At 48.1% G+C, this 27,646-nt stretch overlaps 1 protein-coding gene across 4 annotated transcripts; it reads left to right on the plus strand.

The window, feature by feature from the left end:
• Window positions 1-629: 629 nt before the first annotated feature.
• Fam118a (family with sequence similarity 118 member A) lies at window positions 630-26,490 on the plus strand. 4 transcript variants are annotated; one of them, XM_052161293.1, is made up of 8 exons: window positions 630-774; window positions 10,880-10,935; window positions 11,530-11,782; window positions 14,216-14,437; window positions 16,549-16,677; window positions 19,219-19,504; window positions 21,459-21,491; window positions 23,596-23,735. In XM_052161293.1, the coding sequence occupies exons 2-8, from the start codon at window positions 10,889-10,891 to the stop codon at window positions 23,718-23,720; spliced, it is 1,095 nt and encodes a 364-aa protein (XP_052017253.1). In that variant the 5' UTR covers window positions 630-774; window positions 10,880-10,888; the 3' UTR covers window positions 23,721-23,735. The 4 variants fall into 4 exon arrangements, with proteins under 4 accessions (XP_052017253.1, XP_052017250.1, XP_052017252.1 ...); XM_052161290.1 differs by lacking the exon at window positions 630-774 and adding an exon at window positions 2,923-3,084; XM_052161292.1 differs by lacking the exon at window positions 630-774 and adding an exon at window positions 9,013-9,033.
• The last annotated feature ends 1,156 nt before the right edge of the window (window positions 26,491-27,646 follow it).

The raw sequence follows: 27,646 nt of genomic DNA on the forward strand, positions 1-27,646 counted from the left end.
GGTGTCACTGACTCTTAAAAGTTCCTCAGGTTAAGTGTTCCAGCACAGAGGCCCCCCAAGTGTACTCTGCACTATTCGGGTTAGGCACTGAATTCACCCGGATTGACTGATGTGCTGAACCTGGGCACATATACTCAGAAGTCCCTGGATCTAAACCCAAGCTGGACGTGTCCAACAGGGATCCGGAGACACATCGGGAGGGCCAGACGCCTGCTCTGACTTACAGTGAGGGAGACGGTCACTGCGGGAAGGATTTGAGGCAATCTAGGCTGGGTAAGGGCACAGGCAGCCCAGCCTGTGGTTGAGGTAGATGGGGTGGGCCCGAGTGGGCTGGAAAGCGGTTGCCCAAAGGTGGTTCCGACCGAGCTCGACACCCTCTGCATTTTTGCAGGACTCTCCAGGCGTGCATATGGGGAAACTGAGGACATATAGCAGCGTAGGGAAGCCTGGCCGCGAGCTTGTCCTTAAGACTAGGCTCCTCTTGGACACGTAGCTCCTCTGGGGGCGGGGCGCGCCGTAACCCCGCCCCCTCCGGGTGGGGCTTCCCGTTGCCGCGGGGCCGTTGATTTCAGGGCGGAACGTTCGCTCGGAAAGCGCGCGCGCGGGGGGGAAGGCATTGAAGGAGCGCTGCGGAGTCGGCTCGGCAGGCTCCGCGTGGTGCGCGCGCAGCGCCATCCGGCGCACCGCCCGGCGGCTCCACCCAGCCCGAGGGGCGCGGCCCGGGTGGGAGGCGGCGAGAGCGCGAGCGACACTGGCGTCTCCGTGGCGCGGCAGGTGAGGCGGCGGGTCGGGGCTAGGTGCCAGCGCCCCGCGTCTCCCCAGCCCTCAGGACCCGCCCTTGGTGCCCGGGTCCCTAGTGCCTTCTGATGCCCTGGGGACCCCTGCCTCCGACATCCCCTGGGTCCGCGGCCACCTGTGGACTTGATCACCTTCCAGATCCAGGAAATCCCAAATCCTCCAGATTTCCCTCCCACTCAGCACACAGGGGACCCCAGCGGCTTCAAGGCCTGAGACCGTTACATCTTCTGCTCCAGAAGCCCAACAGATCCCCTCTGGTCCCACTCCAAAACCTCCTCGGGTCTCTAGGCCCGTGGACTCCCATCATTTCTTGGGTGGAGGCCTTCAGACCCACCTATCTCTAGAGTCCTTTCTTCCTCCTGCCCCCTGTTCTCTAACTTGAGGTCCACAGAACCTTTCAGCTTCTACTAGAGTGTTCTTGAGGTTTGTGAATTGTTAATAGGAATAAAAGTAGCACCATCTGAAGGGTCAGCAGAGGACCACGTATAACCAAAAGGGAGGTGAGGTGGGACGTGGGGGGCTTTGCATGTGCGTGCAGTGGAGGCTGGTGTGGGACCGACTCACGGTAGAGAATAGCATCGCTGGGAGTAAGGGAGTTGGGCAGGCGAACACTCTTTTAGATTGTGTCCTCAATGGGTGTTAGTTTCTGCTATCACACACAGCCGGTCAAAACCAGTCCAGGAAAGCAAGGCTTGATTACAGTGGCCTAATTGATGGGAAGATGGCAACCTAAAGGTCCATCTTTCTGGGATCCTGATTTAAGGGTGGCTGGCCTCTCTGAGGTGGAGATTTGGGGCCAAATGATACACACATCTTATCTTTTTCAGTCCTGGAATTCTCTTGAACAAGGATTATCATTTCCTCATGCTATTGTCATTGATAAACAGTCCTGTTTGGTACCCAGAAGTGCAGACAAGAATGAACATACTTGGCTTGATGATTGTGAAAGACATGTTTTAAAGAGGGAGTGGGTGCTCTCTGTGGTCCAGTGTTTGGTGCTGGAGGCAGATGGCACAGCTCCAGTTGGTAAGGGTTGGGAGGTGGGGATGATTAGCCAAGTTGGTGGTTCTTAGAGTACATGGCCTTACAGGCAGCAGGGGGGGGGGGCAGGGGGAGAGCAAGTAAGGGGTAACAGGGAAGCAGAGTCTTAAAGGTTGAGAAGTTGTTTAGGATCAGGGAACGAAAAGTCAGGGTCAGGTCAGCACACCAGCTCCTGAAGGCTCTGCCGAGTGGGGGGCAGAGCTCCGTCCTGGGTGGGTATCGTCGTGCTGATGATAAAGTAAGATGCTACAGCCCTTGTTTCCTCGGGCCTTCTTCAGTGACTGCTTCTGCCATTACGTAGACAGGGATCCGGCCACAGAGGTAGGAAAGAAGGTAGGATGAAGTGCCCTGAGGTAGTGTTCCCGGTTGAGATCATGATGGGAGAGATAGCAAGGCCTGAGGCGGAGCCTGGCACTGAACTTCCTATGCTGAGCAGATGAGCAGAGGCCTGGGTGATTTAGGGAAACAGGAGGCCACGGAAGGGCTTATAGAAGAATAAAGTAGCTTGTATTTTTGTTGATTGTGTGTGTGTGTGTGTGTGTGTTTGTACATACTCACACCACAGGGGTAGGGGATGGCATCTATATCTGTGTGCTCGCGGAGGCCAAAGGACAATCTTGGTTGTCATTCCTCAGGTGTTAGCCACTAAGTTTTTTGACTTACTGGTTTCTCCCTGGCCTAGAGCTTATCAGTTAGGCTAGGGTGCCTGCCAAGGAGCTTCAGGGCCTATGCTCATCATCCCAGCCGTGTATACCAACACTTACGACTTGTTTTTTTGTTTTGTTTTGTTTTTTTTGTTAGTTCTGAGGATCAAACCCAGGCCTTCTGTTTACAGATCAGACTGACTGGTGACTGAGCCCTGTCTCTAGTCCTGGCTTACATATTTTTCCAGTGGTCACTTTAGCTGTGGTGGAGACTTTTGTAGGCTGCAAGATCACAAAAGATAGGAGTGACTTGGATGCAGGCCATGTGATTCAGTAGCCCTTGAGGGCTTACCTAAGCTGACATGGGAACTTTTATAGGTGAGATTGTTATCTGTTTGTTCGTAGGTGGTGCCCACCTTAGTGTCTGCTATCCAAATATAAGACACAGTGCTTCCGGTAGGGGGAAGAGGGACTGAAGTCAGCCAGGGAGTCCTGAGGAAATGGAAAGGTACTGAAGGAGACACATTCTCGGATGTGTCAGCCCTGTCCACGACACTGGAGGGATTGAAGCTGCAAGCAGGGGGTGTCAGTGTCCAGACAGGTGAGCACTTGAAGGTGTGACACGAACTACTGTAGGCAGTCGATTAGGATTATGAAGAATAAAGGATGAAGCCTGGATTTGGGAGAGGGAGAGGGAAATGGAGATAGTCTAGTGCAGGAGGACTTTCTGTGGCTACCACAGCCACACATGACTGATAGGCACTTAGAATATACGACAGTGGCAGGGCTGGGACTTAATGGGTTAAATCTGGGGGTGGGGGGAAGCATGTAGGCTGCTCTCATGGTTTCCCTTGGAATGCTCTGGCTACCTGGGAGGTGCACGTGTCAGGGAGCAGACTGTGTGAGCCACGAGGTTGCAGCAGCACAGCACACCTGCTGTTGGCAGAGCCCTTCCGGGTTGTGTCCCTTTCTCCTCCACAGCCTGGAGCCTGGATGGAGCCTTCTGCCTGGAGACATGGCCACACCTCTTCTTTAGCTGTCCTTATCAATTCTGCTAAAGTTACTGTGTTCTGCAGGCAGCTGTTGTGTGTGTGTGTGTGTGTGTGTGTCCGTGTCCATGTCTGTATGTCTGTCCAAGTTCTGGGCTTTCTGATGGTGAGTTTCTGGAGAATGGCAGAAGGCCAAAAGGCAAAACAGCAGCCAACCAGGGTGAAAATGAGCCTGTCAGGAAGACTTGGGGCTGCGGGGCTAGGTAGGCCTGAGGTGAGAGTGAGGAGATCGGGGTGCAAACCAGAAGGGAGTGAGAGCTGGTGCCCGGAGAGATGCTGACCTAGTGGGCAGACTGAAACTGTGCCGTGGGGGTCAGGTCTCTGGAAAAGCATCCTATGTGTCCCTTGGCCTCGCAGCACACTGGTGGAACGGGGACAGGACTGCAGCGTGGTGGCTGCCTCTAGAGCGGACTGAGTGGAGCACTGAGAGCTGGCGGCACCGAGCGTGCGGGCAGTGCTTTGGGTTTTTCCCTCAAAGCAGCAATTTTTTCTTTTCTTTTTTTCTTTTTTTGTTTTTTTGAGACAGGGTTTCTCTGTGTAGCCTTTCCTGTCCTGGAACTCACACTGGCCTTGAACTCAGATATCGCCTGCCTCTGCCTCCCAAGTGCTGGGATTACAGGCATGAGCCACCACTGCCCAGCTAAAAGCAGCAATTTTTAATGTTTGTTTTTATTTTTTGGACAGAATCTCATACACCCAGGTTGGTCTTACATTTTTTATATAGCTGCTGGGTAGTGGTGGTGCACGCCTTTAATCCCAGCACTTGGGAGGCAGAGGCAGGTGATATCGGAGTTCAAGGCCAGCCTGGTCTACAGAGTGAGTTCCGGGACAGCCAGGGCTACACAGAGAAACCCTATCTTGAAAATCCCAAACAAAACAAAACAAAACAAAAAACTCTGGGATTGCAGATGTGTGCTGTCATGTCTGGACAGTGCTGTTTGAAGGAACTATGGTCTTATCCGTTTCAGTTGTGGTGCTGGTGGGATTTACTTTTTCTTTTTTAGAAAGTGTATTATCATCATCACACCATCGTGTGTATATGTGTGAATACACACCATTGTGTATATGTTCTGTGTGAATACACACCATTGTGTATATGTTCTGTGTGAATACACACCATCGTGTGTATGTGTGTTAATACACACCATCGTGTGTATGATCTGTGTGAATACATGTAGCACAGTATGACGGAGGTCAGTGGACAACTTTGTGCAATTGTTGTCTCATTTCCTTTTGGAGGGGATTAAGACAGTTTTTTTGTTTGTTTGTTTTTTTTTGTTTTTGGATTTGTTTTTTTCGAGACAGTTTCTCTGTAGTCCTGGCTGTCCTGGAACTCACTCTGTAGACCAGGCTGACCTTGAACTCAGAAATCCACCTGCCTCTGCCTCCCAAGTGCTGGGATTAAAGGCGTGTGCCACCACTGCCCAGCTATATAGCTCTTTCTTTCTTTCTTTCTTTCTTTCTTTCTTTCTTTCTTTCTTTCTTTCTTTCTTTCTTTCTTTCTTTCTTTCTTTCTTTCTTTCTTTCTTTCTTTCTTTCTTTGTTTTTTTTTGGTTTTTTTGGTTTTTGGATTTGGTGTTTCTGTATAGCCCTGGCTGTCTTGGAACTCTATGTAGACCATCAGGCTGGCCTTGAACTCCTAGTGGTCACCTGCCTCAGTCTCCTGCATGCTCTGATCACCGTGTGAGTCACCATGCCTAGCTTTGTTCTCTAAGTTGGAGAACACAGTTCATCCTCAGAGTCCCTGATTACAGCAGTGGTTCTGTTGTGACAGTTGTGGGGAGGCCTTGAGGCAGAGCTGTGCCGTTGGAAGCTTGCAGTGTGCCTGTAGCCTGTTGCCATCCTGAGGAATGCCTTTCAGATCTGTGCTCACTGGAAGCCTTTGCAACGGTCTAGCCAGTGACATGGCTGGTGGAAGCCCATAGATAGACAGGCACTGAGCTTCGTGTTTTTCTGCCCAATCTCAGCACTGTTCTGGGTGGCTGCAGTTCTGACTGTTGAGTCTCTTCCTTGAGGTTCTTCACACTTGACATTTTTAAAGTTTCATTCTTCTCTGTTGCCAGGTTAGGTAGATGAAGTCCTGCTGATTTATATCACCTGAGATCTGTCACCCAGCCTGCAACTGATTCATTTGTCTGTCTAGAAATACTGACTGGATATAATCTATACAATTAAAATGGACCCTGTCTTAGTCATTGCTTTTTGCTGTAAAGACACCATGGCCAAGGCAATTGTTATAAAAGAAAACATGTTGGGAGCATGTGTTCGATTTCAGAGATATAGTCTATTGTCATTGTGGCGGAGAGCATGGCCACACCATGGCTCTGGAGCAGTGCTCAGAGTTACATCCTCATATTATTGCCAGCGATTTTTGTCATGGTGTCGTTAAGGTCAACATTGGAACCACGTGGCTATGAGAGAGAAGACTATGGGAGTCAGGGAGTAGAAATTGGGTGAGGGTCACAGGCATATCAGCTGCCGATGAGGTCTCTGGCAAATGGCTGCGAGGGCCTGTGGTGTAGATGCTCGTGTCTTAGTTAGTGGGAGTATGACTAGCAGAATCTACTTTACACTTTTTTTGCTTTTTTGAGTTAAGGTCTTGCTATTGCCCAGGCTGCCCTGCACTCACTATGTAGATTAGGCTAGCTCTAAAGTTGAAGTGATCTGCATCTGCCTTCCCAGAGCTAGGATTTAGGGAATGGCCACCGCAATCCATGTTGGCCTTTGAGTCTGTGGTGGTCTGCATAAGAACAGCCCCTACACGCTCAGATATTTGAAATGTTAGATGCCAGGGAGTAGTGCTGTTTTTAAAAAAAGGGTATGTAATCTTGTTGAAGGAAGTATGTCACTGGGGGTGGGCTTTGAGGTTTCAAAAGCCCATGCAAGGCCCTGTCTTTGTCTTTGTCTTTCTCTCTGTCTCTGTCTCTCTGTCTCTCTGTCTCTCTCTCTCTCTCTCTCTCTTTCTCTCTCTCTCTCTCTCTCTCACACACACACACACTGCTTGTGGATGAGGATGTAACTCAGCCTTGCTCCAGAGCCATGGTGCGGCCATGCTCCCCGCCACAATGACAATAGACTGTATTTCTGAAATCGAACACATGCTTTCTCCCAACATGTTTTCTTTTATAACAATTGCCTTGGTCATGGTGTCTTTACAGCAAAAAGCAATGACTAAGACAGGGTCCATTTTAATTGTATAGATTATATCCAGTCAGTATTTCTAGACAGACAGTCCTGTTTCTCCCAGCAGGGTACTTATACACCCTGTGAATGACTGTGGCACCTTTTATAATGACCATAGTGCCACCTGTGGTCATGGTGTCATTATCTGCCATGGTCCCTGTTCTTGGAGTCTTCAGAAGGTAGCTCATTGCTGGCTACACTGATCCTGTTTGATTTCAAGGGGTCCTTTTCTTGAGTCATGTTTTGACTGACTGCGGGTGAGTTAAAGGTCTGCGTTTGGTTATTGTGGTGCTGGGGATTGAACACCGGGCATTATGTATGCTAGGCTAACTACTACTGACCTTCAGCCCTTGCCACCTGAAGGTCTGCGCTTAGGGTACTGCTGCCCACTTGCTACGGAAGAGTGATGCCTGCCCTTCCTGCTGGGAGAAGGGTGTGGGTTTTGAGTATCTGCTCACTTTTCCTTTAGTTTATTGAGCTGCAGCCCATGACTGTACACCTTCTTACCGGATTTTTGTGTGTGAGGTGTTGGGAGCAAGGGCTTTGAGCCTGCTGCGGGAGCCTTGGGCCACAGAGCTGTATCTTCACCTCTCCTCCTTCTCGGTGTTCAAAGCCTGTATCTTGGTGTAGCGCTAGCTCGCCTTGAACTCCCAGAGATCCATCTTCGTCTGAGTGCTGGGATTAAAGGCGTGTGCCTCGCGCCTGGCAGAAGTGGAGTTTTTAAAAGCATAATCTCCACAGAACTGGATCCTGATCCACTCTGCTCGCTCACTTTAAAAACCAGCCCCTCGCCCAGCTTCATGGCTGCTTTCATGGCCGCTGACTTGTTCTTACTCTTCTGATCTTTGTGGCACTGAGGAACCTTGGTGGTAGCCAGCCTTTCATTCAGATAAGGCCTGCTTGCATAGCTTGGGCAGGGCCTGGCTCAGCAAAGCTCCTCCAGCCATACTTGGTGGCACATACAAGTATTCTTGGACCTGCGTGGCTCAAGCAACCTTGTTCCTTAGGTAGGTGACATTCTCCCAGGGGGCTGTGCTGTCTGGTACTTGTCAAACTTTGACTTGTAACCCATTTGTTGGTGTGCCAGTGACCAAAGAAGTCACAGGGCTAAGACTGGAGGAGGTGTGCAGGGTATCGTGGCTTGGGGTTTGATGGAATTGTCTGTGACCTACTGTGTTGACTTGAAAGTGAGGGTTCCACTTCACAGCTTTGTGAAGACGACTAGTTCCTCTTCCGTGCTCTGTCACCTTTTAGACTCTGGTGAACATGAAATGTTTTTAATGTATGTGTATGCCATCATGGGAGTGTAGCATGCACGTGCAGGTGCCTGTGGAGGCCAGAGGCATTCGACCCCCTAGAGCTGGAGGTGGTTGTGAGCCAGCTGGTGTGGGTGCGGGGAACAAAGTCAGGACCCTTGTAAGAGCAGTGCATGCTCTTAACCACTGAGCCAGATCTCCAGCCTTCTGATGAACAGGCGCTTAGCATTGGATGTCAAGGGATTAAGAAAAAAAATCAAGGCAGTCTAGTTACAGCAGAGCTCATTCATAATACAGTTAGGATTTCTTATTCTAGGCATGAAACACTCTGCTAAGACTCCGTTGAAGGTTTTAGATAAAAAGGACAGTAACTGCTTTGGGATTTGCTTTTGGCTTGAATTTACATTTAGAAAATACTGGTAGGTTTTTATAAAAAAATGTGTTGCTATGATGACTTGGGTTTGAGTCTGCAAACTGGTGACGACATGGTCACCTAGGAAACAGAAAGCTGCAGCATCTGAGAGGCCTCTGAAGGGTTTTGTTGCTGTTGTCTGGAATCTGATTGGCTTAAAAGAGTAGCGGTTGAGAAGGGCCAGTACATCAGAGACTGACTGGCCTCCAGAAACTTGTCAGCAGAGGTCAGCCTTGGCAAGTCTCCCACTTGGGCCTTGGTTTAAAAACAAAGGGGAGATTTTGGGCAATCTCTGGATAATTATATGAGGTTTGGCTCTGATCTTTTGGCTGCTGAAAAAACAGGAAATGAGGTAATGCCTTTAAGCTTGCAGTGTTTATAAAGAACTGTAAATGGCTAAATATGGGCAGCTCTTCAGTTCATCCCCACAGGGGTCCTGAGAGTAAGAGTCTTGTGCGTCCCCTGCTGGTTGCTTTGATCTCTAGAGGTCCTCAGCTGCCTAAAAACCCAAACAGAGGCCTCTCTCCCAGTTGAGGTGGGGAGCCTCTGAGTGTTGGCTGGTGCGGGTGCTGGTTGCAGAGACTTCTCCAGATCCCCCAACTCAGGTGGAGGCAGAGAGGAGCAAGGCAGCCATAGCGCCCTCCTGTTCTGTGAGTGTCTCTTGTTCTCTTGGGGAACTGAAATCACTTGTTTGCTATGTTACATTGCAGAGGTTGAATTGCGCGTTTTGGATTTTAACTGTGATACCTAGAGGTGAATGTCAAGTGGAAAGCAGTTGAACAGGAGGAAGGAATTAGAAAATGTTTAGATTCTTTGTGGTAAAGATTGAGGCTGTGTTGTTTCTAAAGCACACAGGCTGCCAGTGGCTGAAGTGGGCTCCAAAGTGGCTAGAACAGGCCACAATGGCAGGCTTTCCCCAGGCAGAAAGGCATAACCACTCCGGAGACACGAGTGTGCTTGTGTTAGCTTCAAACAGGAAGTGCAGCAGGCTAGCTCAGAGTTCTTCTGACTTGCAGGACCCTGACCCTTGGTCTCGGCTGTGGGACACTGCCCAACTGCCTGGCCCAGCAGTCTGGTTTGCAGAGCACTTTCCCTCCCAAGAGGACTGAGCTTGGAAGCTTTCTAGCTGCTGACAGAATGGAGGAATCAATAGGCTCCTGGGACCCTTGGGGTGGGGGGTGGGTCCATGGGCTTCTGTCTGCAGTGAAGGGTTATATGAAACAGAATAGTTATATTCTAATAAGATTACCAAACTGGAAGAGGCTTGACCTTACATGGTGGCTGCAGTGAGTAGGCGGCCACACTCCCCTGCCTGCTATCCCTTGGACAGGCGGCAGGCATCCTTGCCAGCTTCAGGGTTTGGCCCATGAACTGGTTTCTTAGCACTGAGGATAGGCCATGGGCCTTGGGGATTTTGATGGAAGTTCTGAGTGTACCCTCCGAGGTGGGAGGGTGGGTGTGTGCAAACATTTTCACGGATGACTTCAGGATCCCATTGTCTCTAGCCTGAAGGTGCAACTTAAGAGACCCGTTGAGCTGTGTGGTCTCTCCTAGAGTTATTTTTGGTGACCTAATTATAATTCAAGAGGAGTAAAGATTCAAGTGTAGACACAGGTTTTCAGTTCTGTGTGAGGATTGGGTAGGGGGCGGTGTTCCCCTCTTTCCTACTACTGTTGACCCCAGGGAGTGCCGCTGCTGGCTGTGGGGAGGGGAGGCTCAGGACTCTCCTCTTCATTTGTTTTGACATGAAGTCACTCTATGTAGCCCAGGCTAGCCCTTTACCTGGGGTCCTTCTGCCCTTCTAACTGATGGGATTACAGGTGCTCTGCTCCTACTTTAAGTCCGTAGTTGTGCTGCTCAGAGCGCTGCCCTCCATAGACAGCCTGCCGGGTGCTTCAAGGTGTCACACAAGCTGCTCACATGCTCCTAGCATCTTGTGCTCATGAAGGGTGAGTGGTGGAAGTGGCAGTCAATCTGGAGGTTGTAGTCCCACATGTGAGGCTTACTTTTAATTTTTAGCAGTTTCTAACAACATAAATGGACTAAAGCTTGGACATGTACTTGGTTCTCAAATGACATGAAAAAGATCCTTAAAAAGCTTGGTGGAAAGGGGGAAATGGCCCCATAGTTCTCAGTGAGTAGCTGTAGCCTCCACACCAGGTTCTCAGCCTGTTTCCTTGTTTACAGTGAACACTAGCTCTAGACTCTAGGGAGACTTGTAGATGCTTTTGTCTTAAAGAGACATCTCCAGGGTAAAAGCACACAGCCTAGGGCCAGCTCACCAGAGCTGCTCTGTCTGGCTGCTGTGTGGACACCCAAGGGTCTGGGGAGGGGGGGGGGGCGGCAAGGGTAATGGCCGCAGAACATCTGCTTGTGCAGGTCTTACCATAGATAGCACTTTCTGGGTGTTCTAATTAGAGGGGAGTCAGGACCTTTGAGACAGCCTCATTCTCTACAGTCTTCTGAGCAGTCGTCAAACATCCTTCTTCTCTTTAGGATTCACAGATGGAGTCAGTGGAAAAGACAACGAACAGAAGTGAACAGAAATGCAGGTAAGTAGTCACTTACTCATAGGGGGTTCCTGCCTTCGCATCACATCTGTCATCAGGGACACGTAGCACTGTCCCTGGAAGTGGGGGAGCTGGAGGGGACCCACGGCAGCTCACCATGGTTAGCTCCAGCACAAGAAGCATTCCAGAAAGTGGCTTTCTGCTCAGAGAAGCGACCAGAGCCCCATCTCCAGAGCAAGCAGCATGGATGTGGTGGGCGGGCAGGGCGGTGGGACTGCGTGGCCGGCGGGTCCCACTCACTGAAAAGTAATGCAAAGTGAAGTGCTAGCCCGGGAACACGCAGTGGGCTTTAGGAAGCAGAAAACCTGTACAGTCAGAAGTCACCACAGCAAGATCACTCTGTCCCTTACAGTGCAGATTTACCAGCTATTTGCATCTTCAGAGGGGGAGAAGAGCTGAACCTTTTGTCCATAGTTACCTGTAAATTATTTATCACTGTAGGCCACAGGGACTTTGTTTTCAGGTAGTGACCAGAAGGGCACATTTGTGACCTGAATGTTCTAGATGTTTCCAGACTGGAAGCTTGCAGTACTTCCCAGCTGACCGTTGGCTTCCTCCTCCCTTGTTCTTCAATAGGAAGTTTTTAAAGAGCCTCATTAGGAAGCAGCCCCAGGACCTGCTCCTGGTCATTGGGACCGGTGTGAGCGCAGCCGTGGCCCCGGGTATCCGGGCGCTCTGCTCTTGGAGAAGCTGCATCGAGGCAGTCATTGAGGCTGCGGAGCAGCTGGAGGTTCTGCACCCAGGGGACGTTGCCGAGTTCCGGAGGAAGGTGACAAAGGACCGGGACCTGCTGGTTGTGGCCCATGATCTGATCCGGAAGATGTCACCTGTGAGTCTCAGATGAATCACGTTTCACAGCACTGGCTTTAGTCCAGTCCAAGTTGAGGGAGTGTATAAATTGGACATTAGGCCTCTATGAGCAGAGGTACTGTAGTCCGTGGCCTATTGTGATTTGGTTTGATTTTCAAGATGGGTTCTCTGTGTAGCCTTGGAACTCACTGTGTAGACCAGGCACTTCTCAAATTCAGAGATCCACCTGCTTTTGCCTCTTGAACGCTGGGATTAAAGGTGTGTGCCACCATGCCCAGCAGATCCTACCCTTGTAAACCTCAATATTGGGCTGCTTGCAGGTACTGGATTAGTTTATAGTAATGGCCCCTGTAGGCCGGCTGGCTCTGGAAGTTGTTTCGCTGCCATTTGTAGTGTGAGGCTTGTGAGACACAGTGAATATGTTTTGGTTGAAGAAGCTACTCACATCTCTGCAGGGAACAGCTGGTCCTCAGAAGACATTTAAGGCGGGAGGTCAGTGTCTGCCAGGAGAAGTGAGGTCAGTGTCTGCCAGTGAGAAGGCAGCATAGTTGGGGGTGCAGGGGACAGTCACTGAGAGGCCACAGGCAGATGAGGGTGGCTGTGGGGTCTGGTACAGGCTGAGCAGCAGCGGGAGAAGCTGGAGCAGGCTGTTTCTCACGGCTCTGCGCATGGAGCTGTGCTGTCGGCATATAGAGGAGGCGGGGGAGACTTGAGATGGGAGCCTGAGGGAGGATAGGGCCGTGGAATGGTCATCAGGAAGGGCGTGGGGGTCTCCAAAAGACCAGAGACCCCAAATGCTGTGGTTTTATCGGGATAGTAATTCTGATCCCTACACTGAAACCTGGGAACAGCCCAGGAGCATACAGGAGCTCAGGGTACTGGGAACCAGGCTTTGCCATCTGAGTATGAAGTTCCCTGTCTTTGTATAGCTGCCTGACTTCCCCCGAACCCTCCCCTGCCCCACCCTCATGTGCGCTTCTAGTGAGCAGACAGGGCTGCCAACCCTTCCCTCCAGTGGCTTTGCATGGAGTGGAGTTGTAGATCACTGGTTTCACCCGGTGCGGCACTTCACCTTTCCAGGATGGGCATATTTTCAGTTAGGTAGCTGTGCCAAATGTGGGTGTGCTGTTAATCAGGGGCAGCTGACATCATAGGCAGGGACTGGGCTAAGCCTGACCTGCTAGCCATTTTTATGGTCGTGTCGGTGTGTGGCCATACCCTCTTGCTGGTGTATAGTCTGTGGCTGCTTTCATGCCCAGAGGCCAGCTTGAGTTGTTACAGTAGGAACTGTGGCCACAGGCTAACAGATTTACTCTCTGGCACTGATACAGTGTGCTGATCCCCTGTACAGGAAGCCGAGGGCTGGCCCTTGGGCCAGGAGAACCTGTGGGATGGCTGCACAGCACCCAGGGGATGTGGCTCACTCAGGGAGAGGCCATCATGGTGCTACTGATGGTCAGGAGCTATGTCTGAAGCTCAGTCTGATGCTGCTTATCCTAGTGCACTCTCCCAAGTGTCCTAAGGAGAAGCAGGTGAGGGGGCAGCAGGCCTCCCTGCCATGCTGCCATGGTTATGAGCCATCCTAGAGGACACCAAGTTGGTCCCATGGATAAAGATGCAGACTGGCAGGCACCAAGGGTGTAGCCTCAGGATGATATCCCCATCGCCTCCCAGGAGAAGGATGGCCTACGGTAGCTCGTCTGGTGGCTGTCTTGACCTGTGGGCCCTTGAGGTGGTTCTGGCTTGGAGACTGCTGTAGGAAGCCTAGGTTAGGGCTCTTCTTGGGGAACATGTGACCTCTTGACCCCCATCATGTCCAGCTCAACCCCATCTTGGTTCCCTTCAGCAAGGCTATCTGCTGTTGTCATTTCTCCCCGCCCTTTCCCCACCTTCCCTGTCCCACATGGGGAAAATAGTGACTTTCCATAGCACCTCCGTAGGACCTGGTCCTGACCTCCCCTGCTAATCTTCCCGCTCCTGTCCTAGCCACACACAGCACCCATTCCCACGAGCACTGCAGGGCCTTTGTTCTTGCCCTGCTTACAGCAGTCTGGAGAGCTCCCCTCTCCTCAGGTCTCAGAGAGGCCTCCACGGGCCTTTCCTGCCCACTTGCACCCACTCCTTTGTCTTGCTTTTCCCCAAGTCTTTATCCTGCAGTATTATGTCCTTGTACTTGGCCTGTCCTCCCCCGAGGCTGACCTCATTCTTTCTTCTGTAAGAATGTGCCTCCTTAGACATGTGCCCTCTGCTTGGCCCCAGCCAAGTCCAGTCTCTGCCATTCTCTTTGTTGTCATTTTGAGACAGGGCTACTGTACATAGACCTGGCTGGCCTATAGTTCACTAGGTAGACTAGGCTGGCCTTGAACTCACAGAGATACGCCTACTTCTACTTCTTCCTGTGTTCCCATCACAGGCAGCACATGAAAATAACCCTTGATCTGCCTCTCCACAGCGCACAGGTGACACCAAGCCCAACTTCTTCCAGGACTGCCTGATGGAGGTGTTTGACAGCTTGGAGCAGCACATCCAGAACCCTGTGGTGCTGCAGTCCATCCTCAGCTTGATGGACAGAGGCACCATGGTGCTGACCACCAACTATGACAACCTGCTGGAGATCTTCGGGCAGCAGCAGAGCAAGCCCATGGAGTCCCTCGACTTGAAGGACAAGACGAAGGTCCGAGCTGAGTGGGCAGGAAGCTTGGGGAGGTCACTGCTATGGGCACACTGCTCTGGGTTACTCCTGGATGCCTGGCACGCAACCATTCCCTCAGGCAGCCCAGGGGCCACCTGGAGCCATGCCCTCCCCACCCCCTTGCAAGGCTTCCTGCTGTCCACTCTTTTCATGTCTGTCCTGCTCCTAGGAGCGGTTCTCGTCTGCACTGACTAATTAGTGACCACCATGGAATGTGGGCAATAGAGCAAGTGCAGGAAAAAACACCCACCATCCTTGTAGTGTGAATTTTGTTCTTATACAATTGGGATTTAATGGATGCAAACATTTCAAACCTGTTTTTAATTTTTTTACCCCTTTTGGAGACAGGGACTTGCTGAGAAGCCCAGGCAGATTTTATCCTTCTGCTCCACCTGCCTCTGCTTTCAAGTCCTGGGGTTCCAGGCTCACTGTATAGACCATGCTGGCTTTGGATTCAGAGCGGTCTTCCTGCCTTTGCCTTCCAAGTGCTGGCACTGCAGCCACATACCACGATGGCTGGCTTCACTCAGCTGTTTGCCTCAGTTATTTCTGTTGCTGTGATGAGGCGCCATGATAAGGCACCTTGTAGAAGAAAGTGTTTCTCTGAGTGCTTGCTTTATATTTTCAGAGGGTGAGTCTCTGACCATTATGATAGGGAGCCTGGCAGCAGGTAGGCGGGCACAGCAGCGGGCAGGAGGGTATGGCACTGGAGCAGCAGCTGAGAGTTTACGTCTCACCCACATATTGGAGGCAGAGAGAGACTGCGCCTGAAATCTGACTGATTTTGAAACCTCAAACTGATCTCCAATGACTCACCTCCTTCAACAAGGCCACACCTCCTAATCCTTCCCAAACAGTTCTACTGGCTGTGTGAGCCTAGGAAGGCCATTCTAATTCAATTTTATTAAATTTTAAGAGAACATGTGTAGATTTATTAAGGAAAAGTGAGAAAGAACTTCTGAGAGTGGGTTCTGAGGGAAGAGTGCCCCAGGAAATGGTTTACAGTGTTTTGTCCTGGTGTGGTGACCCCTGTAAGCTTGAGCTAGAAGACAGGTGAATCCCAGCTCTGTATGGGAGCACTGTGGTCTGTCCCCTGCCTGCAGCCGAGTTATTAAAAACAAAGCAAGCAGTCATGGCAGTGCACACCGGGATCTTAGCACATTGGAGGCTGAGGCAGGAGGATCACTGTAAATTTTGAGTCTATCCTGGGTTACATAGTGATTTTAAGACAAGTCTCAGCACCTGTCTCCAAAACAAAATAAAGCAGCCAAGTGTTTTTCTATCTGCGAGGCGAAGTCCTGTTTTTCCTCCCTTGTGCTGAGGTGGAACGGTTTGGCCATATGTACCACTTTCAGTTTTGGCATGCTTGCTCTTTGCCATATGCGTGTATTGTGTGTGCTGCCTGTGCTGCTGCCCACTGAGTTGTGCTGCATGCTCTCTGTGCTAGCCTGGCTGGCAGCTTTAGTGTCCTGCACGGTGACATTGCCCGATGATGGGGTGCGGCACAGGCTGTGACTCAGCATGGCAGCACCTTTGAAAATGACTAGTCAAGTGTGGGTAAAAGACTTGTCTGCTGGCTCTAGTGAGCCTGTCTCTGTAGAGCCTGCAGATGCAGACGCCCCACACTGAGAGACATGAAGTACAGCCTGTGACCTGCTCGGCTCTGGAATTTGAACTGAGATGAATTCAGGGGGCTATTTGATATATAGCATTGATGATATAAAAATAACTGTAGCTCAGGGTAGAACACTCATCTAGTATGTGTGAAGGATAACATGGGTTTTGCCTTCAGACCCACAAAACATAAAAATGGAAACAGAACCAGCTTCAACCCCACAACACCATAGAATTAACCACATATAACTAAGAAGGTCCTTCCCCTGTGCAGTCACCACCAGATGCTGTGACAGCAGGGTTACTTCCACACACTGTCTTTAATAAAGCCCTCACTGAGATTCTGGGCAGGATAACTTGTTTTCTGTTTTAAAGATATAATTATGAGTGGAAACATTTACTTTTTCCGATAATTTTGTTCTTCTATCTTGTTTGAAACAACAGCAGGCTGTTTATTTGTCTTGGTTTGGTTTTGATAGGTCCTTCAGTGGGCAAGAGGCCACATCAAGTACGGAGTCCTTCATATCCACGGCTTGTACACAGACCCCTGTGGGATGGTGCTGGATCCGTCGGGCTATAAAGATGTCACTCAAGATCCAGAAGTAATGGTAAGCCTGTCTTCACTAGGCTTGGGTGCCTCTTCTGAGGAATTGATGGCAGAGCCATCTGGCTCTGTTTCCCAGGCATTCTGGTCCTGTGGTTAGCCCCCCTTTCACATGGCTACTGAGGACAGGGCTATATTTTCCTGTTCATAGCCACGCCTCTAGGCCCTGGTATGGTGCTGCATTTTGAATAGATGCTCAGTGCACACCTGCTGGAGGAGGACATGTGTGCTTCCTTAGAGAGGACAAACTTCTCTCCTGGTGCCAGCACTAGCACACTGTGGTTTCCTGGCCAGGGACTTGGAGGAGAGACTTGCCTGATGCTGTTCTGTAGTCCACGGTCTGCTTCTCTGTCCCATTTGTTAGATCTCCATGCTTACCCAGGGGTCTTCTGTCTGTAGTTCTCACCTTCATGACATAGCAGTCTCTTCAGCTTTCCAAACCTAGTTTTAAAACTAGGGCTAAGGCTGGAGCTCTGGCTGAGCTCTCGCGGAGGGTGTGCATGTCCCTAGCTCCATGCCAGCACAGCAGGCAAGCAGTTAGCACTTCATATCATAGAAGCCTTTCTTCACTCTTTAGTTTTTTGTTTTTTTTTTTTTTGGTGATAAAGTCTCTCTAAAGAACCCTGCCTTTTCTGGGATTTGCTATGTAGGCCAGGCTGGCCTTGAACTTACAGAGATCTGCCTACCTCTGCCTCCTGAGTGCTGAGATTAAAGGTATTTGTCACCACACCAGGCCACTTTCATTCTTTAATAATGAGAGATTTGTGGCTGGGCACTTGTGTCACATGTGTGAGTTCAAGGCCAGCCTGGTTTATAGAGGAGTTCCAGGACAGCCAGGGCTACACAGAGAAACCCTGTCTCAAAAAACCAAAAAGAGTGCTGAAGAGATGGCTCAGCAGTTAAGAGCACTGACTGCTCTTCCAGAGGACCTGAGTTCAAATCCCAGCAACCATATGGTGGCTCATACCATCGATAATGGGATCCGATGCCTATATCTGTTGTGTCTGAAGAGAGTGACAGTGTACTTATATAAATAAAATAAATTAAAAAAAACAAAAACAAACAAACAAAAGATGTGTGGGAGTGTGTCAGTTGCCTGCAGAGACCAGAGGTGTTGGGACCCTTGGAGCTGGAGTCATGGGTTGAGTACCCGCCATGAGTGCTGGAATTGAACAGGTCCTCGGGAAGAAGAGCTTGTGTTTTCTTAACCCCCGAGCATCTTCCCAGGCCTGCGGAGCCTTTCCTGACGCCTCAGCGGATGTCCACGTGTGTGGAGAAGCCCTGCACATACTCCCGCCGTTTCTGGGTCAGCTCTCACGTTGCCTTCAGACTTGCTGAGTATCTCTGAACTCTTGGTCTTCCTGCCTCCACCTCCCAAGTGCTGGGATTACAGGCTTGCGCCACCATACGAGGCTATCTAGAACTCTGAAGTGAGTGTGTGTGTTCTTGCTGTTGGCCTCTCAGTATCGGGCGCGTGTTCCCCGACCTCTTCCTGGCCTCTGTCAGCGGGGATGGCATCAGCAGAATGCTGGGCAGTTAGGACTCCTCACTGCTGAGACCCTTCTCTTGAGAGAGCGCTGCTGGGGTGGGGCCTTCGTGTCTGAGTCACTGCTGCTCCTCTGATTGACCCTCACAGGCTGCTCTGGGGTTACTGCCTCTGCGCCCCGTCGCAGCTCTCTTGCCTTCCTTCAGTCCCCAGAATCTATCTAACCCATCTTTCTGCACGATCTGTCCACTCATTAGTTTCAGGGTTTTGTTTGTATACAGTTTTGAACCAAGAGAAAAATTTTTTTGAGACAAGGTCTCACTATGTAGTCCCAGCTGGCCTGGTAATTGCTGTGTAGACTGGTCTGGTCTGGAACTCAACACAGAGATCCACCTGCCTCTGCCCCGCTTAGTGTCAGGACCAAAGATGTGCCACCATGCCCAGCCATTGAACTCAGGACCTCTGGAAGAACAGTCAGTGCTCTTAACCACAGAGCCATCTCTTCAGCCCCTTCTTCTTCTTATTTGGCTTTTTGAGACAGGGTTTCTCTGTGTAGCCCTGGCTGTCCCAGAACTCACTCTGTAGACCAGGCTGGCCTTGAACTCAGAAATCCACCTGCCTCTGACTCCTAAGTGCTGCGATTAAAGGCGTGCACCACCACTGCCAAGATAGCCCCTTCTTTTATGTCTTAATTTAAGATTGTATATAAATCTAGGTTGTTGAACTGGTGAGCCATAGGTCTACCATAAGCTGACTTCACTGTGAGGTGCATGCATTCATGCTGCCCAGGTTGGCCAGTACCCTGCCTATGCTGGTTCTCCTTCTCGTCCTAGTGTCAAGGTGGATCTCAGTTTAGCTTCACCGTGGCTTGCATACAGATAACCACATGGGGTTGAACTGAGTATGTCAGGGCTCCTAGTCTCCCTAGTGCTCCTCAGGATGGCTCTGGGGAAACCTGCTGGGTACAAGAGGATGTAAATGAACACTGGGGCCTCTATGTTAATTGTGAGCTCCTGCTGGTTTTTACTGAGGTGTCTTCTGTTTATTGGTTTTCCCCAGGAAGTCCTACAAAATCTCTACCGCACCAAGTCATTCCTGTTCGTGGGCTGTGGAGAAACGCTGCGTGACCAGATATTCCAAGCGCTCTTCTTGTACTCTGTGCCAAATAAGGTGGACTTGGAGCACTACATGGTAGTGCTCAAGGAAAACGAAGATCATTTCTTTAAGCACCAGGCAGATATGCTTTTGCATGGGATTAAAGTGGTGTCCTATGGGGACTGTTTTGACCTTTTCCCAGGATATGTGCAAGACCTTGCTACTCAGATCTGCAAACAGCGAAGTCCAGGTGCGGAACTCTGACTTTCCTTTCCAGGCAGAATTCCCGGGTTCTTCCCTCTGCTGTCCTCCTTGCATTCGTAAGATTACCAGTCTAGTTATTCCTTAATGCCTGTGAGTCTAAAAGTAAAAACAAGTGATTGGGATAGGTAACAATCTGTAAGTAGAACTTGAGACTTCTGCTCCAAATGTGGGACACATTGATCTGCATTACAGGTTACTGTAGCCAAGAAAAGCCATCAGGTCAGCTTTGTTAGCTGTGATAGTTAAACCTTGGAAAGCTTATGTGGCTTACATTTTCCCCCCTCACTGCATATCTCTCTGAAGTGTGAAGCATCGAATTTCTGCTCTTTGGCCTTTCTGGAGGGGCGGGGCGGGGAAGGAAAGACCACGAATCACTTTTACACAAGGGCTTTGAATTCAGTGTCATAAAACATGGATGATAGCAAGCGTGGAAAGTTCTGTATTGACTGACCTTTCATGGGAACAGGAAACCCGGAAGCTCACCATGTGGAATGAGGTTAGCAGAGACCAGTGAGACACAGACTTGGGAGTTTCTAATGCTTACTTCAGCTGCTAATAATTAGTGGAGTTGGCTGATTTAAATTATGAATAGCTGTATCATAGGATACTAGTTAGTTTCTTACTGAGAGTGGGAACAGAGAGCTCATGTCATACAACAAATTCTATATTTTCACTAATAATAATAATAATAATAATAATTATTATTATTATTTTGTTTCTTTGAGATAGGGGTCTCACTATGTAGCCCTGGCTGTCCTAGAACTGACTGTGAGACCAGGCTGGCCTGGAACTCAGAGACCCACCTGCCTCTGCCTCCCATGTGCTGGGATTAGAGGCCTGTATACCAGGCCCCACTGCCCTTAGTTTTTAATTCGGTGCTTGTTGTTGCTTAGATGATTTTAGAGCTATCAGCAGAGGGATGAATGTTTGTCCAGTGTGTGCCCGAACTTTGAAGCTAGAATTTGATCCTGGACTAACGACAAAGATGTCTTGGCACCGGTTGTGGGCAGGGATCGTCCTACCCAGCTCTCTCTTGTCCACAGTCATGACTCCCTGGAAGGCCGGCACCCAGCCATTAGTATGGGTACCTAGAGTAAGCAGCTGAACGCCTCCCATGCCCACTGCTGCTCCTTCCCGAGACCTGGCAGCCGAGTGGACTCATTCAGCTGCTAGAGCAGTAAAAGGTCGCTGAGGCTTTCTTCCTTTTTTTCTTTTTAAAAATTTCAGACTTTTTTGTTTGTTTGCTTGTTTTTTTTGAGACAGGGTTTCTCTGTGTAGCCCTGGCTGTCCTGGAACTCACTCTGTAGACCAGGCTGGCCTCGAACTCAGAAATCCACCTGCTTCTGCCTCCCAAGTGCTGGGATTAATGGCGTGTGCCACCACGCCCAGCAAAATATTTATTTACTTATCATATGTAAGTATATTGTAGCTGTCTCCAGACACACCAGAAGAGTGTGTCAGATTTCATTATGGAATAATGTGAGCCACCATGTGGTTGCTGGGATTTGAACTCAGGACCTTCTGAAGAGCAGTCAGTGCTCTTAACCGCTGAGCCATCTCTCTAGCCTTTGCTGAAGCCTTCATCTGTGCCTGTCCTGAAGGATGTCTGAGTTTGTTTTCTCTCTTGAGAATACAACAATAGAGAGCAAGGATGCCTGCTGACTGAAAGTGACATCAGTTGTGATGTGTGCCTTGCTGTGTCTGTGGCCCAGCAGTTCCCATTGTCATGCAGTGAGCTCCGGCCTCCACCTCCATGGGGATGGGGAGGTGGGGGCGGGGGAAGAGGAGAGACAGGCAGGGATCCACGGCTGACCCACAGTGCAAATGGCACAGAAGCCTGCCCCGTCAGTGGATGGCTTGCCTTTACCTTCATTCCAGGCTGGGGCAGGAAGAATACTTCAAACTCCGGCTCTGCTGACTGTTTCCTCCTTTCTTCCCAGATGCTGAGCGAGTGGACAGCACCACCTTACTGGGTAAAGCAGATCCTGATTTTTCTCACCTGATTTTTGCTTGCATGTTCTATTCATCACCATGAAAATGTTCCTTACATTCAAAAATTTGCCTTATTAAATAGGACAGAAAGGATAGATACCTCTACCTTCAGATGGTCCCCACCATGGTAAAAGCACCAAAGTCCATCCCCTCCACTGGGAAGCACAGCTTAGTCATGGACTGTCTGCTGACAGCAGAGAATAAATTCTGTCCTAGAACCAAGAGTCATAGGAAATAAGAGAAATGCTCTTGTATTATGTCATCAGAGAAGGATCAGTAATCTAGGGTAACCTGTCTCTTAGTGGTGTGTGAACTTTCATATAGTTTTTTCTTGTAATACTTCTTTGAAGTGTGAATGCACTTGCTGAATTTAAAATTGATGTCTCAATAGCTAGAGAACTGAGCCTTGCTAGCTACAGTTCATGCGGCCTCTCCTGCGCTAGCTCTGCTTGTTGCCAGCTGCCTTCCTACATACTCCATATTCTTGCCGGTTGGGGCTGCGTCCCCACTCTGCCTTTGCTTACTTCATGCTCCTGCTCCGTCAATGCTAAGGGACCCTGACCCTTCCATATTGTTTGGCCCCTCTGGCTTCCATATGAGATATGGGTAGTAGAAGCTACCAGGACTCCACATGGGTCCAGCTGGCCCGCGGCTCCTCTGCCCACGTGGGTGGATGAAGCTTACCTGGCCATGCCTGAGAGAGAAGCCCAGAGCTTATGGAGCAAAGCTCATGTCATTACTTTACCCGCAGGCCTGTGGCCCTGGCTAATTTCTGAGGTCTGAAAGGCATCTTTCCTGTTGTCATGGTACAAAATAATATAGGGCTTGCTTTTCATGGTGCTAATCCTAATTGGCAGCCACACCTTCCTTAATCCTAACCTCAAGTGTCCTACTTTTCTGGCCAAACTGCAAGGTTTTCCAGCTCTTTTCTGCTTTTTGCTTTAACTGTCTCTGTGAAGCTGGCTAAAAGCAGCTAGTAATAACACCCATGCCTCAGCCTGATTAGATGCAGCTTTGCAGTTCTCCACCAGACTAGTCTGTCATTTTAAAATTTAGCCTCCTATAAGTCTCAGGGTGGGGCTGGAGAGATGGCTCAGTGGTTAACGGCACTGAATGGTCTTCTAGAGGACCCAGGTTCAATTCTCAGCACCCACATAGCAGCTCACAACTGTCTGTAACTCCAAGATCTGACACCCTTATCCAGACAAATACGTAGGCAAACTACCAATGCACATAAAAAAAAAAACATTAAAATGTCTCAGGACATAGACCAAATGTAGGCTTCTAATTAATTAATTATTCTAGAATTCAAAATGAATGGCCTCTGACCCTGGAGCCTTCAATTTCACGTGATCTTGTGAGCAGTCCTATTCTTTGCCTTCTCATCAGCATCCTGGCTTCTAATGGCTCAGCATTTTTAAGCTTGTCCTAACACAGTTTCTCTAAACTGTTGTAAATCACTCCTGCACACTAGTTCTGCTTTTGGAGCACATGCTTACAGAGTCATTTGTTGGCACCAGTTCTCTACTGGCCTTTCTGTGACAAATTACTGGAGAAAAAGCAACTTAAAATAGATATTTGGCTCTGAGGCTTGAGTCCATGGTCACTTGGCTCCATTGTTTCTGAACCTGTGACAAGACAGAGATGTGCTTCTCACATCAGCATAGCTAGATAGGAAGAGGAGGAGAGTCGGTGCAAAAGGAAGGTCTATTCAAGGGCACTGAGTCATCACCAGCTCCTTCCAACCAGGCTTCACCTTCTAGCAATAACTTTGATTAGGTGAGAACCCTGGAGATCAAATCACTACCCCCAACAGCCTAGCTTTGGGTTCTGTACTAGGGATCAAGCCTTTAACTCCTAAGGTTTTGAGGGATACTGTGTATTTATACCATACAAAGTAGGCAAGCAGTATCTTCACTTATAGTGGACAGTTTGAAGGATACACATGGAGAGCAAATGAATTTCGAGAACATCCCAGCTGTTCCCCTCATTTATGCCTTTTTTCTCCTGGGCTATTTTAATGTAAGGTCTTTAAAGTTTATTTTTACAAATTCCTTAATTTTTTAATATTTTTTTTTCTTTAAGGTAATGCATGTCAGGACTGTGCAAAGAGGAAGTTGGAAGAGAATGGAATTGAAGTTACAAAAAAAGTCAGACAGTCAGATACTGGTAGGTATTGTTTGTCTTCATGGGAACTCTGCAGTCTGTAGGTTCTGCACTCAGTGCTTTGCTTTAACCCCTGGCCTATGGGAAGGATCAGTATGTACATCATGGAATCACACAAACCTTTTCAGTGGAACCTGACCCTTCACACTGTTAATCAGAGGTGCTGTTATTTTTTCCAAAATTTCTCTTAAAATGTAATCGAAAGAAAACAAACAAGTGATGTGGCATCAGTTCAGTGAGTTTTCATGAGGAAGACACCTATTTGATCATACCAAGCAAGCAAACAAAACATTTTGGGAGTATCCCCCCCACCAATCAGAGGGCCCACATTACTAACTTAAGATTGTTGCTTTTTGTTCTCTCTCCTCCTTGGATATATATACACTTCCTTGTAAATTTCCAACTGCTCATTTCAGTAGACTCTTCCCATTGAAACTAGGAGAGGTGATCTGGATAACTACTTGTGTCCCTCCTCCTCCCTCTTTTCCCTCCCCCCTCTGGTGTGGTAGGACGCATTTCTAGTTACTTAGTACTAGGAAGTAGGATTTGAATCTGTTGATTGGGCTCTGAAGGGGCTTCTCCCTTTTTCCTTTCTCCATCCCATTCCTCCAGCACGAGCTTTTAACATTCCCAATGTCAAGCACATAGGTACAGGATAAAAAGGAAGTAAGGCCTCTACTCTAAAAGGCAGAAAATAAAAGCATTTACTTTATTAAAGGCATCTGTATTTTTTCCTTTCGGCTTGGAGACAGTGCTAGTGGGCCAAGGCTGGGGCGTCTTAGTTGTGAGATGTGTGCTCAATATCAGTTAAATGTTTGTTTAATCAACAAACACTCCATTTTTCTTCCAGTTCTGATTTCTTCCTTACATCTGTCTTCTCATGTTGGGAGCCATGCTAGTTGGAGCCTCTTGGATTAGTTCTACTATCAATCATTTGTTTGTTTTAGTGCTTCTTTGTTTTTTAAGACAGTTTTTTTGTGTATCCCTGGCTGTCTTAGAGCTAGCTATGTGGACCAGGCTGGTCCTGAACTCACAGAGCTCTACCTGCCTCTGCCTCTCAAGTGCTGGGATTAAATGAATGTGCCATCAGTGGCCTGGCTTCTTTAGTGCTTAATTTTCATTTGTAATCTTCTTTAAAACACATTAATTTTTCAAAATTATATTTTATTCCTTAAAGTTTTGTTAGTTTTGGTATTTCTACATGTGTGGCTGTACTAGGTGCACTAGGGTGTCAGATCTCCATGTGGTTGCTGGGAATTGAACTCAGGACCTCTGGAAGAGCAGTCAGTGCTCTTAACCACTGAGCCATCTCTCCAGACCCTGAGCCTTCATTTCTTATTCATTTCTTATTTTTACAACCTACATTGTACTTGGTCCTTGGTAGTATTTATAGTTCTGCAATGCCATTTCTAGACAGTGGCTACTATTATCATAATGGAAGGTTTTCAAAATTTTCAGCATATTGAAGTAGTTGCTGAAACAGAAATGCTGATATTTAGCTGAACTGAAACACTTGTATTTCTTTTGCTTAAACAGATGATGCTGGAGGGTCTTGAAGTTTTTAAAACTTGAAACTTGAAAACCAGCCTTCAGCAACCACAGTGCCATGCCCAAGCGATGAGGAATGCACAGAGGACTCCATATGGATCTCTCAACAGTGAACTGTCACACACCCCCAAAAGAGCCGTGTGGGTGTGTGGCCTTTGTGGTTGAATGACAGAGCTCTACTATGCGTTTAGCTGCTCAGGAGGTGACACGGACACACTTCAGGTATACTCATAAGGACTAATGGACAGCTACCTCAGGGACCGAATTGAGGGTGGGAGTGGGATGTACCTGGTGTTGTTCCCTTTTCCCATTTGACATGGTTTCTTATGTCAGGGTGTTATTTTTCCTAATACATGGAGGAGAATGGGGACTATTCAAGCAACAGTAGTTGCCAAAGAGAAAATAAGACATAAACATTTATATTTTATATCTTTATGTGGAAATATGCGGAAACATCTTTTGCTGTAGAAAGTTTTTTAAAGCTCTATTGGTTACAGTGTTAAATAGTAAAGGACAAGTGAATAGTAGAGGGGCTGAACCCACTAGTGAAAATTGTTTTTTAATTTTAGATTTTAGATCAATTTGGTTTCTTTGGAATTTTGACATTTCAGTAATTTCTGTCCCAAAGAAATGGTAAACTGTTAGTGAGTGTTAAGTCCAGACCTTTCTCAAAGTCTTCAGTGCTCTTTAGATCCACTGTGTGACTTCAGGTTAGAAAGGGAAAGTGAAGCACAAGACCAAGCTTTAAACGTTTAGAAGTTCTAAGCATTCCAAGTCTTATTTCTCTAGGATAAGGCCCATCCTTTCTGTTCTCCTCTCTTCCCATGGTTCATATTAAAATTTACATGGAGTGGGGTAGGCAATACTTTGAAAAGGCTTGCCAAATTTTAACTACATTCAAGGTTAACTTCTGGGGAAATACATTCTCAGAGTACTGCATATTCGCACAACTCCTCTGATAGTGGCCGTGGCAAAGACTCACATTGCTGTACAATGGTCCTGAAAGAAACACTTCTTAGAAAGGGTCCTGCATGGTTCATTTGAGGCCACCCATCTTTGATATGATGCCAAGCTCTGCCTGTGACATTGCATGGACAGCACAGTAGCTCCCAAGGGATGTTGACAATTAAGAACAGGAAACAGGTTGCTACAGGGAATAAGGGAGAAGCCAGAGATAGGCTAAAGACACCTCCCCACCGCCGTGCTTTCTAAGTTTGGAAAATAAATCTTTTATGTCACTGGTTATGAATAAAATTTTAAACTCAACCCTGTGTGCTCAGTTCTTTTTCTATTATGACAAGATGTGGTATAGATATAATGAGAATGTTTAGCTTGAGTTGCCACTGAACTATGAAATCAAGCAAATGACTTCTTTTGAATGTGTTTAATTTAAAAAGCCAAAGTTTTGAAAATTGTTCAAAAGGGCTGGAGAGACAAGACAGCTTAGTAGTTAAAAGCACATACCACTTTTGTAGAAGACCCCAGTTCAGTTTCCAGCACTCACATCAGGTGGCTTACAACTACCCAGAGAATACAATGCCCTCTTCTGTGGCCACCTGTACTCAACATCTGTATAGACCCCTCCCCAACAGAAAGATGATGATTTTTTTATTTTTTATTTTTTTGCCATAGGGTCTTACCTTGTAGGCCAGACTGGCTTCCAACTCACAGCAATGCTCCTGTTCAGCCCATTAAGTATTGTGATTACAGACTCAGTAGTGAGCCATTTTAAAAAAACAAACAAAGAAATAATCTACCAAGTGCTATTAGGGGTAGATAGGTAAATATTGAAGTTGATTTAATATATTGTTTAGCAAGATTACATTCTCAATACAGAGTATTTGCTTCTCTTTATCAGTGAGAAGCATGAAGTTAGCTTGCAAGTCTGGCCCTCTTGTGGTTACTGCCCAGAGCCAGAGAGTTGGCACATTTTAAGTAGTTGTTCAAGTACTTCTTCTGAGAACCTTACAGCTTCACAAAAGCTAGAAATAGTAACTGTTGATCTGCAGAAGTCTGCTGAGCCTTGTTCTAAGTGAATGCTGCAGTTTGCACTCAATTCTTTGGAGCTGAGAGAATACCTGGAAATCTTCACTCTGCAGTTCCCTAAGGCTCAGAGGCTCTCTAGTTCCCATGTGTACCATGAGTTTTGTATGGCCATATTCATACCTATTTTCTGTAAGTTAACATCGGGGTCCTTTTAGGGTAAACTATTAATTGTAGCATTTGTATATTTCTTAGCCACTTAGTATATATAAAGATATCTTTGTTATTTTGGGGGGTGTATCATTCTATAACTGTATCTTGCTATATTTTATTTGTGTGTGTGTCTGTATGCATATGTGGAATGAAACTAGATCTTGCAGGCATATAGCATGTTCTGTGTACAGGAAACAAGTGCTATTCAGAAGTGAGCCAAAGGTTT

This window comes from Apodemus sylvaticus, chromosome 17, assembly GCF_947179515.1.
Source record: "Apodemus sylvaticus chromosome 17, mApoSyl1.1, whole genome shotgun sequence".
In the NCBI taxonomy this organism is placed as follows: Eukaryota; Metazoa; Chordata; class Mammalia; order Rodentia; family Muridae; genus Apodemus; species Apodemus sylvaticus.